Genomic DNA, 16,188 nt, shown 5'->3' on the forward strand with positions numbered 1-16,188 from the left:
CGGCCGCAGAGACGTGAGAGGAGGTATTGAAGTGAATGAATCGCAGCCTGACGCTGATCGCCTCCTGACTCGCTGCGGTTGTAGGAGCGGAATAAGCGGATCGACCAATTTGAAAGAGATCACCAGGAAGAATCGGGGAAGCGAGGGTTGCACGGATTTTTACATGTCAAACATTTCTTTACAGTGACATTTTTTTTGCGCGCTGGAGTGGGAGGACGCTTACAATTTGTAATGCTGAAATATGAGAGAACGGAACCGGGGCGGGTGAAGGCACATGGGAGAGGACTGTCCGTGTACTCTGGGCTCTAAAAGAAAAAAAAAAAAAACACGGTTTGCTTGGAACTGGATTTTGCGAAGTGGGATGATTATTACAAAAAGTTGATCTTTGTGTTCCGGACGAAGCTCTGCACACCTATCACGGCAACCAACCTCAATGGATAGATAGACTGAGAGGGCTGTAGACGCAGACTGTTCAACTTTCATTTATCTTTTCATTAGAGTCAAAAGTTCCAGCCTCCTTCAGAGGAGAGAGCCGATATCCTGCAGTATCTCGGTTACTGAGGCCAAAATGTTGCGCTTGTCTTTGACAGCTTTGAGCCTTTCATGGACTTTGTTGATCTGCAACGTGAGCAGAAGTTATGCACAAGAAAGACAGTAAGTAGCCAATGTTGCATGTGGTGCAGTGCTTTGTACTTAGGCTACTACAAGCATTTCCGAAGTTCTCAATCGGAAAAATTCACTTCGGCTACACTCTTCCAAATATGCAAGAAAAATACATATTTTTTCGCTCTATGTGACCTGTTGTCATAGCAGCGTTATCCTTTTCATTGAGATATATGCAGCAAGAATCTTGATCATTGATCTGTACTATTTGCTGCATAAAGCTTCTGTCCTAATCTGTCACTATATCATAGTATTTGCCATTACAGTCATTACACAGCACTATCACAACACTTCGTCAGTCATGCTTTTTCCGACTTTTCATTCCAATAACATGTTGTGTTATTGGACTTGTGAGCAGTTACTCAAAGTGATATCTTGAGAGGTAGCTTGCGCTGCCTTTCATGTTGTGATAGCCCATGACTTAATGAATATACACTGATAATGAGAAGTATTTCAGGTCAATTCATTGGCTTTTGCAGTGGCCTGTTTCATTGAGTTTATTCCCCCAGACTCAGAGGCAAAAAAGGTTAAAACTGACTTTTGGCACTTCCACACCATCAGTCAGGGTCCTGTCAGCTGTTTGTTTAATCCTGACCTTGAGAGTTACGTTAATAGTAAAGAGTTGTAAACAGTTCTTCCAGGTTCTCCAGGGGGAGGTAAGGAATGCAGCTCAATGTAGAAAATAAACAAAAATGACCAGATTACTGACAAAAGTAGGCTTGAGTTACAAAAAGCAACTTATATCATTGTCATATATTGAACTACTCACAGCTGAGGGTGAATTTCGGGCAAAAGGCTAAGAACATTGAACCATGTGACTGAACTAAAAAAGAGCTGAGTGTTAAGGACTTCACCTACAAAGGAGAACACAAATCCTTCTCAGGCACTGACCAGCTCTCAGCTGAGGACAAAAGTTGGGCAAAAACAACGAGAACTTGAGTACATCAAGCCATGTGACTGAAATAAGCATGGTCTCCACCACCTGATCCGGGCTCATCCAAGAGCTGGTTAAACTCACTGTAGATCAAACGCACAGAGTCAATTTCCTCGTATTATCTTCCTTCTCCCGAAGCCTTATTTTCCAGGGGATTTTCTCATGACTTTCTCTCTCAGGAACTGCAGTTGCCTCCGGCGGTAATGCAGTAGTGCTGTAATGCCAACCACCTGATCTTTCTCTCAGGCATGCAATTGGGTTTGTGCTCGAGGCTTTGCTCACTCCTAATTTGTGTGATCTTCAGTTAAGTTTTGAGGGAATGAGTAGGCCTGTTTGCCTTAAGAACCACACTTGGAATGACTGGACTGAATTGGTCAAACACAAAGATATTTCGACTTAGACTGCTCCAGGAATGCCTGCCATATTTGGGTGGCATAACTGATTTGGTATTCTCTTTTCTCAAATCAACACATGCTTATGAATAATAGAAGTAACTGACCACAACACATCATTTGGTGAACGCTTTTATCATCTGCTCCACACACCCCTGACTAACCCCTAACATACCACACTCTCTGACTTGGTTGTGCAGGACCATGCTAACAAGAGCTCCTATTATTCTACCTTTGTTACCTGAGAGATATAGCCCCTCTGTGCCAGATGATGATATTCTTTCATCCAAATAAAACTTAAATTGGGCTTTTTTTTTCCAGACTTGTTTATAATCATCAAAGAATGACCTTTGCTCTGTGACCTCAGTGACAGGCTCCTTCCCTCAATTAAATGTCAGGGTGGCTGTGTGGAATCTCAGTCGTTATTTTTCAAAACAGACGCCAAGGTTCTGTCAGAGGTGCCAGACCACCCAAAGAAAACACTCGAGCAGAAAGCTCATTGGCCAACAGGTACCGTGTCCCTGGTAACCGTTGCAATTAAACCTGATCTCGCTGCACAAATCCACGTGGAATGTCCCTGTTTGTATGTGTGATTTGTTGTGTATGCGCGCATGTGGAAGTGTGTGTGTGTGGGTCAGGGAGAAAGTGAGAAACAGAGAGTGAGAAAGAAATGTGAACTTATGCTCAATTCACCTGTAAAATGACACTACAATAACACTGCCATATTCACTAATAGTCAGGAATGGTCAGTGATATTAGTGAGGATTTGCCTCTAAAAACCAAACAGTTATGCAATACGTGTTCATCCATATTCCGCTTCTTGTCACACTTCCCTCTCTGACCTCTGACCTCCCCTTTATCTCTTGCCACCACCTCTCCTTCTGCTTTGTCACCTCTACTTTTTCCCCCTCTGTGCACTCTTATGTCCTCTGCTCTCCTCCCATCTCATCTCTCTCCTTCCCTTGTTCTCCCTCCTTTCTTCTCTCTCTCTCTCCTTCTTTCTCCTACTTCCTCTCCTCTCAGGGGTTATTTGGTTGCTGCACCCTCAGTGTTTCGAGCAGGCGTGGAGGAGAGCGTGAGCATAACCATCTTCAATGCAAAAGCAGAAACCCGCGTCCAGGTGCAGTTGTCGGTAAAAGGACAGGCGGTGGTCCACAGCCACGGCTCAGTGCTCGGTGAGGACGCATTCTGAAGCTAAGGTTACACTGGCACAATGCATTACTTTTGGAAAGGAAACTTGCACTTACGAATCGAGCTATGATATACCCCCCGTTGTGTGATTTCTTCAAAAGATGTTGGGATCAGACAGGCAGGGATGCTGGCAGAAACATGCAGATTGAAGAACACACACAGCTTGAGCCTAATTGACCTCTGCTCGGGGTTTTCATAGACATTATCTATGATTGGAGGCATCAGTTCAGCCCATCCCACCAGCCACTTAGTATATACAGTGTGTGATTTGTTTGACAGCACCGTTAATAGATGGTGCTGGCTCTGCCTCAGAGTGGCATGGAGACAGGTTGCAGCTGGATGTCCTGCTAACCCAGGGCGAGAACCTCCCAGGGAAAGACAGGCACACTGCAGTAGCTCTACTGAATATTTAATAGTATTACACTGATGATTACACGGATATGAGAGAACTGAGATTTACAGAAATATCCCACATTTAATGATCTCATTGTTTCTATTTTAGACAAAGGCACCGTCAAACTAAAGGTGAGTCTGTCCGTGCAACTTAGTTTGCAGTGTCCTACAGTGTGTGCATGCTGCTTTCCTGAGACGTTTAAAATGCACTGCGCTGTTTAGCGGTGACAGCTGCACAGTAGTGAGAACCTCTTGTCCGTTGAGTGCACATTCCTCAGGCAACATGCAAATCAACACTAACATTATTTGTAATGCAACATCTGTCTCTGCTCATTCAATGGGAATAAGGTAACAGCCTCAATATAATATGCAACAGCTGTTGACGTGCATGTATGGTCCGCCGCCCCCGAAGGCTGGAATAGATCAATCTAGTATGCACGACTCGATTCTTCCCCTCTCTCTCTCTCTCTCTCTCTCTCTCTCTCTCTCTCTCTCTCTCTCTCTCTCTCCCTTGCCTGCTCTCCCCTCCCTGTAACCTCCACCCTCATTCTCGTGAAATACAGTCATGTGTAGTGTGCAGTATTATAGCTTGGCATCTTCCTCTGTTGTTTAAATGTAGTTCTTTGTTCTGTCTTTTGTTTTCTAAAAAATATTTAAAAAATGTTCAATGAAGGTGAATAATTTGTGATTGTGTGTCACTACAACAGTCTAGAGTAAACATTTCAGTCTGTACCCCGTTGACCTAATTTTACTTCTGGTAAATTCAGATCTGATTCTCCCCGTGTTTGCTTTTGTGTGTGTGTGTGTGTGTGTGTGTGTGTGTGTGTGTGTGTGTGTGTGTGTGTGTGTGCGCGTGCGTGTGTGTGTGTGTGTGTGTGCGTGCGTCTGTGTGCGTGCGTGCGTGTGTGTATGCGCATGCGCGTGCGCCATCAGGTTCCCTCTGGGCTAAGAGGTCAGGCCCATCTGAAGGTATGGGGGAACCGTCATCTCACAGAGGGAGGCTACATCTTCCACAACTACACCACCGTCACAGTGGAGAGCAAGGGCACAGCTGTCTTCATCCAGACTGACAAGCCCGTCTACAAACCCAAACATAAAGGTTCCCTCATAGTGCACCTGGTAGTTAATCAGTTAATCGCTGCACAGAAATGCAGAGAATTGAGGCTCATTTTTAGGGTTTTGTCATAGAATAAATCTCAGTCAATGAAAATCAGTTAAAAGATGCTGCAGCACTATAGATATTATGCCATGTCTTGATTGGGATAAAACTTTGTTTGCACTAACTTTGTTGATCTAAAGGGGCTACCAAAATAATAGCTGTCATGTTGAAAGGATGTAAGCCAGCTGTATTTCTTTTTCTTTTTCTGTCCACAGTGCTGATCAATGTCTACACGGTCACTCCCAGCCTGAGGCCAGTAAATGACAAGGTAAATGAAAAATTGTGTTGTGTGTGCAAATAAAAGCTGCACATTCAGCACATGCACCTAAAAACACTGCAAACGTTACACACCAGTCATGGCGAATGGGCCAACAAACAATAAACAACTAAACAACAATCTGTACTCAAAATGAATAAGATTTGCGGTAAAATCAGTAATTCCATCCATAGGTCTTTAATGCAAAACATACAAATTCTGAATGCCCAAATCTCTGTTTGTATTATTCAATCAGTGTTCCATTATCACTTTAGCAATGGAACAACATAATATTTAGCACAAACATACTTTTCCATCTCTAATTGGTGAAACTTAGCCTACCCTGAGTGCAGAGAAATGTACAGTCACTTATTTACAGAAGCCGAGCCAGAGTCATTTCTCTTGGAATGTTAGCAATGGCTCCAAATATACTGTGCAACTGTGCAGACAGATGGTTTATTGATGTTTGCAGCTATAAAGGTCTGCTGCTGGTAAAGGGCAGTATTCACTTTCACAGATGGATGATTGTTGGATAAGGAAGGAGTGAGGTGAAGCACTGGGAAGAAGCACAGGATCCTCTCTTGGCTTTACAGTTTTTTTTAATCTAATTCATAACATCTTGTACTTGTCTTTCTCCCTTTTTTTTTTTGCAGATTGAGGCGTATGTTTTGGTGAGTGGAGCCTGGCAGGACCACCCAGGGTTGGCAGAGCCACGTCCGGGAGGGGACAGTGGCAATTTTAGTTCCCAGTCTGGCTGGAGATTACAGAGCAGAAATCAAGGCAGCTCACCTAGATAACAGGGTGCTCTTTGGAACAGTGCAAGGATAAACAACATGAAAGGAATCTCTTCTCTTCTCTTCTCTTCTCTTCTCTTCTCTTCTCTTCTCTTCTCTTCTCTTCTCTTCTCTTCTCTTCTCTTCTCTTCTCTTCTCTTCTCTTCTCTTTATCAACCCCCCCACCCCCAACCCCACCACCCACATACAGTGTCTCCCTCCTGTACTTGCTGACCTTACTCATTTATTGTATCTCTTCTCAGATACTGAGACGTTTGTAGGGCAAATAACAAGCTGCTGCTCCAAAAGAACATTTCAGGAAACCCATGCATGCTTTATAGTTGCCGACAAGCACAAACCCTCTTACCTGCATGTGTCACCTGAGGAACAGCAGTAAAAGTATTTTGACAGTGGTCTGAAACAGGAGCTAGGTCTCTGGGTCAAGTTCAGTTCAAGGACTGTTAGACCTGACTCAACAATACCAATATATGACGTGCAACTAACATAGTTCAGCACTTCAATGTGAAATGTGTAATCTTAACACGAATTTGATCTTTCAGGATCCTAGAGGATCCAGGATGGTCCAGTGGAAGGGTCTCAAATCTGTCTGCTGTGGTAAGCCTCATGCTCTGCAGTATTTTTGCAGCTTCCTTGTGTATCAGCCTGTATGTTCACATATCATTGCAGTGTTTCTTTGGGTAATATTTTCACTACAGAGAAAAGACTTTTTTCCATTTTGAACCTATAATTGTAGCAAGGTGATAGGTAACTAGTACATCCTGCATAATTCACAGCTGCACTGTAATTGTCATATCAGGAGTGTATATGATGGTATATGATTAATAACTATCAAGCACACAGGCACTGAATGTGTTAACTAGATTTCTCTCTCTTATAGGGGTTGTGAACATGAGTTTCCCTCTGTCTGACCAGCCCATGTTTGGAGATTGGTTTATCTTTGTGGAGGTGCAGGGCCACACCTATAACAAGTCATTTGAAGTGCAGAAATACGGTGAGGACCTGCACACGTGAGACAGTTGTTTGCATAACAAAGAATGAACTTTACAGTTTGGGTGCTCTCAGTTGCCCTTGATTGTGTTTTTAACACCTAGGAGTGATATGTTGATGTTTGAAGTTTTTGTAGTTGGTTCCCTTGTGCAGGCGACCTACATAAAGTTTAATCTTTAATATTAGAAGACCTTCGATTACAATGAGTGCCTTTTTAGAATAACATAATTTTATGCGTCATCAACAAAAAGCCAGAAATAAACAATACAAGAGATAATGCAACAAAAATACACAAAAAGTAGATCATGTAACTCAAAAGTAATATTCTGTTGTCTCTTTTACAGTGATGCCCAAGTTTGAGTTGGTGATAGATCCACCACACTACATCCGTGACCTGAACTCGTGCGAGCAGGCCACTGTCAGGGCCAGGCAAGTCACTTAAACTTCACTATAGAATGGATCAAACAAAAGTCCCCGCAGTCTGTTGTGAGGGGGACTTTTGTTTGGCTGACAATCCATAAAATAATGGTACCTACGGCTCTGTTTTATTACATTCGTCATGCTTTTTATTTGACCTTGGCTGTTTGACATGTCATTGTTGTACAGGTATACCTTTGGGAAACCAGTGACAGGGAAGTTGACAGTGAATATGACAGTGAATGGAGTGGGCTACTACCGTCATGAGATGGGCCATCCTGTGATTAAAAACATGGAGGTCAGTTTATTTATTCCCTGGACAACATATATCTTAATGCTCCTGTTTATGAATTTATTAGAGATTGGCATTGAAACATGTTTATTGATGTGACCCATGGCACATTCACAATACCAGATGACTCCTCTGCTCTTCTCAGATCAAAGGCTCTGCAAACTTCAGCCTATGTGTCAAGGACATGATGCCCTTGGATGTAGCAGATCACTTCAGGGGCACAGTCAGCATTTGGGCGTCGGTGACCAGCATAGATGGAAGCAGGCAAACCACATTTGACGATTCAACACCCGTCCACAAACAGCTCATCGACATCAAGTACTCCAAGGACACACGCAAACAGTTCAAACCTGGTCTGCCTTATAAAGGGAAGGTGAGCCAACGAAAATCCGCTTTAACTTGCTTCATTACTTATCAGCTGACAGTTAAGGATAAATCAGGTCATTACTGACTGTCTTTTTTTCCCCCCACCTACTCTTAACCCTCTCCTTGTAGATTGAGGTGACCTACCCTGACGGGAGCCCTGCTGATGGGGTGAGGGTGCGTGTTAAGGCAGAGCTGACCCCCAAGGACAACGTCTACACCAGTGAACTAATCTCTAAGGATGGCCAGGCCACCTTTGAGATCCCCTCCATCCCAACTGCCGCCCAGTACGTCTGGCTAGAGGTCAGTGGTTGTAGTGGCAGTCGTTTCTAGATTTATATAATATAAACAGGATGAAGTGAGAAGGTAATTTCAAGCAAATACTATGAGGAGTTAGAATGTTTTGTCTTTGCTTTGCATAGACCAAGGTGACATCTATAAATGGAAAGACAGTAGGAGATCAGTACCTGCCCAGCTACCTGTCCATCAGTAGCTGGTACTCTCCCAGCAGGTGCCACATCCAGATCCAGAGTCCCAGCACTGCACTCAAGGTAAGCGTTGTCTTCTGAATGTGGAGTCTTTATGCATCATTGTTGCCATTAGGTTTTGAGTTTCTTTTGGGTTTCAAACTTTTTGATACATCGCAATGCTACAGTATCATCCTTAAAATAATCATAACAGCATAGTTGTATCTTTCTGTGTGTATAGGTTGGCCAAGAGGCAGAAGTGGCTCTGAAATCCACCTGTCCCTGTAACTTCACTCTGCACTATGAGGTCACATCCAGGGGGAACATCATCCTATCAGGCCAACAGCCAGCCAACATGACAGCCTCACACCGAGAAAAAAGGGCTACAGTCACCTTTGACAAAAACATTCACACCACCCACCTGCCTCCTTCTGCCTCCGGTTAGTAGTTGGATTATTTCCTTGGATCATTTAACTGCATCTTTATCCACTGAATGTCAAAGGAATAAAGATGCACAGAAAACCCCTGGATAAACCTGTTCTGCTGTCTTTTTTTTTTATTTTTAGGATACCTATTGTTTTGTTTTTGCTCTCATCATTCTCAACATCAGATAGTCTCATGATGATTTTGCCACTTCAATCACCTTTCTTTACCCTCACATCACTCTGCCAGGTGTTGCAGGCTCCTCCTCCCAGGCTGAGCTGGACAGCTGTGTGACTTATCTACATTTCCCTGTTAGCCACAGCATGGCACCCCTCAGCCGTCTGCTGGTCTTCTATGTGAGGGAAAATGGCGAGGGTGTCACAGACAGCCTGCAAATCCCTGTCCAGCCTGACTTTGAGAACCAGGTTTGAAAACAGAATAAAGAAGATTTGGATTTTTATCCATCTATTTTATTCAGAGAAAAGTATTTTATCTTTATTACCACTGATATATTAACACAGACCGAGATATTAAACTTAAGATAATTCGCAGTAAGTTCCAAAACACTGATACTCTAACAGTTAAGAATTTTTGGTTATTGTAAGAATAACTGCATTGTATAATATTATTTAAAAACATGGGGGAAACGGCGCACGCTCTGTATACATTTTGGAGCTGAGTGCAAGTATCCATGCACCAGCTCTGTCCACAGTGTAATGTCTGTAAACAAACAGCTGTGTTGGCCTGGGAGAGATCCCCAGTTCCTGCCTGCATTAGGTGGAGTTAACTCCCTGAAGTATTTACAGCTCCCTGGTATGCCATTACAACACTCTGTGTGTCTGTGTGTGCTTGTGTGCGTGTGTGTGCGTGCGTGCGAGTGGAGTGTGTGTGTGTGTGTGTGTGTGTGTGTGTGTGTGTGTGTGTGTGTGTGTGTGTGTGTGAGTGTGTGATTGAGTGAGTGTGTGTGTGTGTGTGTGTGTGTGATTGAGTGAGTGTGTGTATTTGTGTGTGTCGGAGGAGGGGGTTGTGAGGGCATGATGAGACAGAGGCCATGCGGGCCGCAGGCAGATGAGTGGGGTCGTGACAGGAGAGGATGACAGGTTACAGAGTGGTGAAAGGAGAGCAGCGGAACCGATTAACGGGGCTAATTTGTGACTGCGCATTACTGAAAAACAGTTTTGATGTGTGAAAGTTTATGGCCGACTCTCACCATCCCTCCTCTTTCAAAGGCTGTAGTTTTCTACTCTCTGTCCTGTCGTTTCACACCATATCTTACTACTCAGCACTACTGAACTGATGTTGTTCCAAATGACACACAAATGGCCTCTTAGGCTCTGTCAGGCAACACTGCCAACTAGTGCTGAGAACATTTAGTAAATTTGATTGAGAGAAAATCAATGACAACAATTTTATTTATTGCTCTGTAATTTATCAGGCAAAAATGCATTTTGCTTGATCCGGCTTTTTAAATGTGGAGATTCGTAGCTTTCGTTTGTTTTGTATCATTCTTTTAGACAGGCTTTGTCACACAAAACAAGCCATTTGAAGATCTCACCTTGGGCTCTGGGAAATTCTGCGCAGCATTGCATGTTATAGCCAATGAGTAATTGATGAATCCTAAAATAAAATCATAAAAAATAATAGCAACCCTACTGCCTAAGACTGGTTGAATCTTAATGTACAATTTTATGGTTTAGAAAAAGTCTTTTTTTTAAATGCATGCTGGTCTTCAGAAATGTATTTTTGTATGCATATCAATTGTGTATCTTCTGTTGGCTGGATTGCAGGTGTCTGTTTCCCTGTCAACTAATGAGTCCATGCCAGGAGACCCGGTGACCCTGCATGTCCGGGGAGAGAGGGGCTCCTGTGTTTGTGTGGCCACTGTGGATAAGAGTCTTTACTTGTTAAAGCCTGACTTCCAGCTCAGTCCTGACAAGGTTGGTTGCATTTATAGTTTATGGTGATATTTCACTGTGATAATATTCACCTTAAAAGAATAGATTTTAGTTTTGCGTGTCTTACAATATAATTGTCAGAGCAGTTCTTCTTGACTTTTACTAATAGATCCTTTGTTTCTGAGATATTACGTCACTATATATATATGTAACTCTGAGCTGCTTTTGTGCGTGTAACTGTGTTTGTGTGCTGACATGAAGGTGTTTCCTTTGTGCAGGTGTTTAAAGAGCTGGCAGATTTTGATGTTTCAGATGCCTTTGGCATTCCTAAAGATGACGGACACTTCTGGTGGCCTGGGCTGTCATCAAAGAGACGAAGACGCTCCTCTGTGTTTCCGTGGCACTGGGACATCACCAAGGATGCACGCTTCGCTTTCACAGTGAGAACACACACTTAGTTAAAAGGCCCACAGTGATGGTACAGGGATAAAAAAATACTATTCTTAATGTGTGTGTGCGCATGTGTGTTTTTATTGCTCTGTATGTTTAACACAGGAATCAGGACTGGTTGTGATGACAGATATGGTGAGTTTAAACCACCGGCAGAGCGGAGGCATGTACACAGACGAGGCTGTTCCTGCCTTTCAGCCACACACCTCCACCTTAGTGGCTGCCATGCACTCTCGCCCCACAAACAGGTAAAGGACCTGCTACAGAGATATTTCCCCAGCAGAAAATTCACATCAATATCAGAGGCAGTTTCTGCCTCTCAACTAACCACTATAAGATGCCTAAAAATCCAAATATTGTCTTGTTCAAGCCCAAAAAGGTAAAAGTCTCTGAAGGTAAATATTTTCCTGAATCAGAAAGTTACTAACACAAGTTATCAGATATAACAAAGTTAACTATGTTTGACTGAACCTTAACAAAGATTGGGCTTGGTTGGATTTTGAGGATATTCAGTCATTGATGTTTACGTATCGGCTGTTTAGTTAACTTATTGATGTAAATTTACTGTGATCTTTGACCGGACCACACACAGTTATATGGGCATGTACTTCTCTGAAAACAATGAATTTTAAAACCAAGCCCATGTGAGAGCAGTAATTACTTCATAATCCAAACAATTATAAATTTGTAATACACATTTCAGTATTTGTCATGCTTGGGTTAAATAAGGTCTTAGAGTTGAGCAACGGACAAACAGAGAAAAACGTGATAAAAGAAATGAGTTTCTTTGGTTTTGTCCATATTTTAGGTCTACTTTCCTCAAAGCCACAAATACTTCTCATTCAAGAGATGAACATTAAACACATAACATGACTCAGGGAATGTCAGCGTGGAATTCAGGATAATACATTTTCCAATTATGGTGGTGTTGTTTTATTGTGAGCAGCTGAAGCCTTTTATTGATGTCAGCTTGTGTTTTGGTTGCAGAGCAGAGAAGCGGAGGCGTACATTTTTCCCAGAGACTTGGGTGTGGCACTGCCTCAATGTCAGGTATTTAAATCTTTATATAAATATTTCACTCATGTGTATGTGTTTCACATGCCTGTGGCTACATCTATGAGTTGCACCACACTGTCTATACTTACATGGGATTTACTCACAATCTAAAACATTTAGGAGAGCAGAGGAATTGACAAGAGAAGAGAAGAGTTCATGTACAAAAACTGGAAGAATGAAAGACCGACAAACAAAAGGAGATACATTGATAGAGTACAAGAAACGATGGGAAGTGAGGATGAAAAAGGAGTGCTGCATAGGAGAGAGTGAAGATGAGATGACAGATTGTTGGGAGAAGAAAGGAATGAGCGAGGAGAGGAAAGGTGCTAGTAAATCTGTATGCGAGAAGACGGATGATCCATCATGTAGCAGCATCCAAGATTTCCCCCCTCTGGGTGTGAATGTGCCTCATTTAAATTGGGCGATCTTGGAACAGACTGTCACTTTCTCAACAGCTCCTTCCATTCATTTTCAGCCAATATAAATGAGTTGCCCATAGATTTCCATATGCTTGATTCCTTTGGATGGGACTTCAACTCTGCCTAATTTCCTGTGAAGTCCAAAGCTCTGATTTCCCTTAAAAGTCTATTAAAGTGGATTTTGGGCAACTTTGATCAAAAGGAATGGGCGTACATGCAGTTTTTCAAGTTTATTATGCCCTGTGACCATTTGCCAAGACCAACATTAAATATGAGTTGCCAATAATGATCTCAGCCCATTCATTCAAAGAAACAGATTGGGTCAACACCTGACTGTCCCTCACACCTATCCATTTTAGAGTGTTTGCTGTAGTTACACTGGTGCAGGTGTTGGTGTTGACACAGGTGTTGCTGACATAAAAGTAATCTACAGTATTTCATCAAGCCTGTCCTTGTAGTCTGTGCCTTTTTATTGCTTAAATAAAACCATGAAAGGATGCTAAACTCTTTTTACTTCCCTGCCACTCAAGCTGTATCTCAACATGTGTCACTGACAGCTCTGAAACCGGGGAAGCTGAGCTGCGACTGGACGTGCCGGATTCAATCACCACATGGGTGACAGAAGCTGTTGGCCTGTCTGAAGAGAAGGGGCTGGGCTTAGCAAAGAGAGCGGAGCTTCGTACCTTCAAGCCCTTCTTTGTTGACTTTACGTTGCCCTACAGCTTAATCAGAGGGGAGCAGACCAAAGTTCCCCTCACTGTCTACAACTACCTGCCAACGTGTTCTGAGGTAAGATGATGAATGAGGGGGCAAATGGACAGGAAGCAAACTTGTTATTTTTCTATAGCAAATGTGCAATAAGACTCTTTAGCACTGACCTCCACAAACAAACAAGTCAACTTAGTCATATTCTTAAAGACAGCAAGGGGAGCATTAGGTTACGATGGTGCAGCTTAAAGGGCCATACCCATGATTTTACATGTTTCAGCCTGTTACAAATTGTGTGTAATCCATTAAAATATTAATAATAATTATTTTTATTTAATTGTCAAAAAATAACGTAGATGAGTAATGACTGTTTTGAACAGTCATACTGTGTAGCCAGAATCACTGCAATAACCAACTCTTATACAGAGGATTGTTTGATTTTGACCACAGCTGCTTTAACACATAGAGATAACTTTCACAAAAATGAATGTGGGTGACTGTGCAGCTCAGTTGTGCACTGCCAACTCCACTGCAAATAATCTTAGCGGGTTGTTGATGATGTTCTTGGCATCAGATGCAAATAGATGTAGTACTTAGTACGATAAAAGCGTCTGCCAAATGAGTAAATGTAAATGTAAATCAGTAAACCTGGTTGGTTGGGACACTTGTAACATGTGGTTAACATCTGGCAGGATAGTGTTAAATCCGTGTGTGTTATAGTGGTCCTGGAGTGTTACTGGTGAAGCTTCTCACTGTCTGGTGAAAGAAAGCAGCTAGCGACTCCCGATGTGTCACAGGAGACACATTCAAGGTCTACGTCCTTCCTGGGCCAAGAGTGAAAGTTAGCAGCAACAAGCAATGTAGCACATGGTAAACTGACCATTTGAAATCGGTAAAGAGGGTTTTCAAAATGATAGGGAAATGGTCTTCAAGATGAAAAAAGGGGAGAATAATCAGTAGAGGTAATAAAGGAGGGAGCCCTCTTCCCGGATGGATACATATGCAATAGGTGTGATATTTACAAAGTAGACAGAAGTAGTAGTTGTAATAAAATCTATAATAATATTAAACATGATAAGTTAAAGAGTTTTAGGCAAAGTACAAAAGTGTTTGAAATGAAGACTGTGGATCACAGAGAAGACAGAGCATCTTCCAGGTGCTAAAAACACACGTGCTGTATAGGTGATGGGCTAAAACATGCAAGCCACTGTGATGGTGTTTTTTTATTTTGTTTATTTCTGCATTCAGCAAAACCAGTGTGGTCAAAACAATGTGATAAATGAGGCAAGGATTGTTATGGGATAACTGTAGGTAAGAGGGACTGGAAACTGTGTCCAAAGGAAGCGCAGGTTTGTAATGTGAAGATGTGAGATTAGCCCAGAAGTATGTTTCAGCACTCACTTTGAAGAGCCTTCTGAGCTCTATCTTGGCCTTAAATGGGTCCATCCTGCGCTCCACACAGATGACATCATGATGTTTGCAGATGAGCCTGTTAAATGGCCTGTGCGTGTGCTGCCCTGATGTCATGTTAGGTGAATATGCAAACCAGAATAGCCCTCCTTTTGATGTCCACCCCAGCAACATGTGATTCCTATATTTTTCTGCTGCGTTATTTACGACTTGTGGCGTGTGGATAAAGAACAGTTAAAAGATCCCTCTGCATTACTGAGTCCTCTGTGAAAATTGGACGATGAGTGGAACTTAATCCTTCAGGGAGCTTGAGAAGCATGAGTCAGTCAGCATGGAAAATTCACAATGTGATTTAAAAATTCTCCCTTGCTTTTCGAGGTTTGAGGGGAACACGCTATATGAGGGAGGGGCGTGCCTGGCAGGAATGATGTCACTGTAGCCCTGTCAGAGGAGATCGATTGCCTCTGATTTGTTTCCTCCTCCTCTCCCCTCCTCTCCTCTCCTCTCCTCTCCTCTCCTCTCCTCTCCTCTCAGGTTCATGTTAAAGTATCAGTTCCAAAAGGCATCAAGTTTGTTGGCCATCCTGGAAGGCACCACCTTACCAGGAAGAAGTGTGTCGCGCCAGGAGAGGCTACTCCCACATCCATTGTATTGTCTTTCACTGAACTGGGATCTGCTAACATCACAGGTACCCACAGAGCACAGTCAAATGAATAGTTTGCTCATGGACTCCTTGAATTTGCTGACACTGTTATTATTGTTTCAAATATTGTCAGGGTGGAAGTAATCTGATATTCCTCTTGAATTATATTGCGATGAGGAAACCATGAATATTTGTCCTTATGTTATGATGTAATGGAAGTCATGAGGCACATTCAGGTTAGTTGGTCAGGATGTTTGTCACCTTTTGCATCACTGGAGAAAACACTTCTTGGCAGCTATGTGCGCTTATTTTTTTTGCTGTAAAATATTCAGGACAGAAGAACTTTGTCTTTATGCAACACAATGACGTAGATTATTGTATAAATTGAGGACAAGCTATTTTACAAAGTGTCCCAAAGTTCTTTGTCACATGTTTAGAAAGAAGGAAGTAGATCAGTGTTTGTTGTGAAAGAATGATTGTTCATGTAAACAATGCAGATTAGGGCGTTCTGGATGATGAAAATAGCATCATTTGAATTCCTAAGTGGTATGGCACTTTGACCAGGCTGCTGGTCCCCTCAGTGTGATGCCTCACAAGAAGGCAAGCCTTTGACTCAGGAGAGCTCTGCTGGCCAAGGAGCTGAGCTGTGTGTGATCTGGTCACCCACCCAGAGTTACAAACAGTCCCCTCCAGAGCGCATGTGAGAACAAAGCAGGCCGGCAGTGGGGGAGCAAACCAGAGCTGTGCTGTGACACTGAGTGGCATGTTGATGAGTTTGCAGGTCACTGGCGGTCAATGGGCCCCCCATGGCCCCACTCCTAGTCCCCTGGCCCCTTGTGTTTCCCTCTCAGTACACACACACAAAGAGACACCATT

The 16,188-nt window shown here is 42.8% G+C and overlaps 1 protein-coding gene across 1 annotated transcript in view; it reads left to right on the forward strand.

Annotated features, from left to right (window-relative positions):
* Window positions 1–538: 538 nt before the first annotated feature.
* cpamd8 (C3 and PZP like, alpha-2-macroglobulin domain containing 8) overlaps window positions 539–16,188 on the forward strand; it is a 41,728-nt gene continuing 26,078 nt past the window's right edge. The window contains exons 1-21 of the mRNA XM_022759517.1: window positions 539–654; window positions 3,013–3,164; window positions 3,683–3,705; window positions 4,507–4,672; window positions 4,948–5,000; window positions 5,642–5,659; window positions 6,322–6,376; window positions 6,660–6,773; window positions 7,114–7,198; window positions 7,376–7,484; window positions 7,624–7,851; window positions 7,974–8,144; window positions 8,264–8,392; window positions 8,550–8,748; window positions 8,990–9,156; window positions 10,519–10,668; window positions 10,905–11,066; window positions 11,182–11,324; window positions 12,064–12,126; window positions 13,109–13,340; window positions 15,204–15,357. Coding sequence (XP_022615238.1) covers window positions 569–654; window positions 3,013–3,164; window positions 3,683–3,705; window positions 4,507–4,672; window positions 4,948–5,000; window positions 5,642–5,659; window positions 6,322–6,376; window positions 6,660–6,773; window positions 7,114–7,198; window positions 7,376–7,484; window positions 7,624–7,851; window positions 7,974–8,144; window positions 8,264–8,392; window positions 8,550–8,748; window positions 8,990–9,156; window positions 10,519–10,668; window positions 10,905–11,066; window positions 11,182–11,324; window positions 12,064–12,126; window positions 13,109–13,340; window positions 15,204–15,357 — 2,659 coding nt within the window. The 5' untranslated portion in view covers window positions 539–568. The remainder of the gene's footprint in view (window positions 655–3,012; window positions 3,165–3,682; window positions 3,706–4,506; window positions 4,673–4,947; window positions 5,001–5,641; window positions 5,660–6,321; window positions 6,377–6,659; window positions 6,774–7,113; window positions 7,199–7,375; window positions 7,485–7,623; window positions 7,852–7,973; window positions 8,145–8,263; window positions 8,393–8,549; window positions 8,749–8,989; window positions 9,157–10,518; window positions 10,669–10,904; window positions 11,067–11,181; window positions 11,325–12,063; window positions 12,127–13,108; window positions 13,341–15,203; window positions 15,358–16,188) is intronic.

Source organism: Seriola dumerili, unplaced genomic scaffold, assembly GCF_002260705.1.
Source record: "Seriola dumerili isolate Sdu_G_001 unplaced genomic scaffold, Sdu_1.0 BDQW01000322.1, whole genome shotgun sequence".
In the NCBI taxonomy this organism is placed as follows: Eukaryota; Metazoa; Chordata; class Actinopteri; order Carangiformes; family Carangidae; genus Seriola; species Seriola dumerili.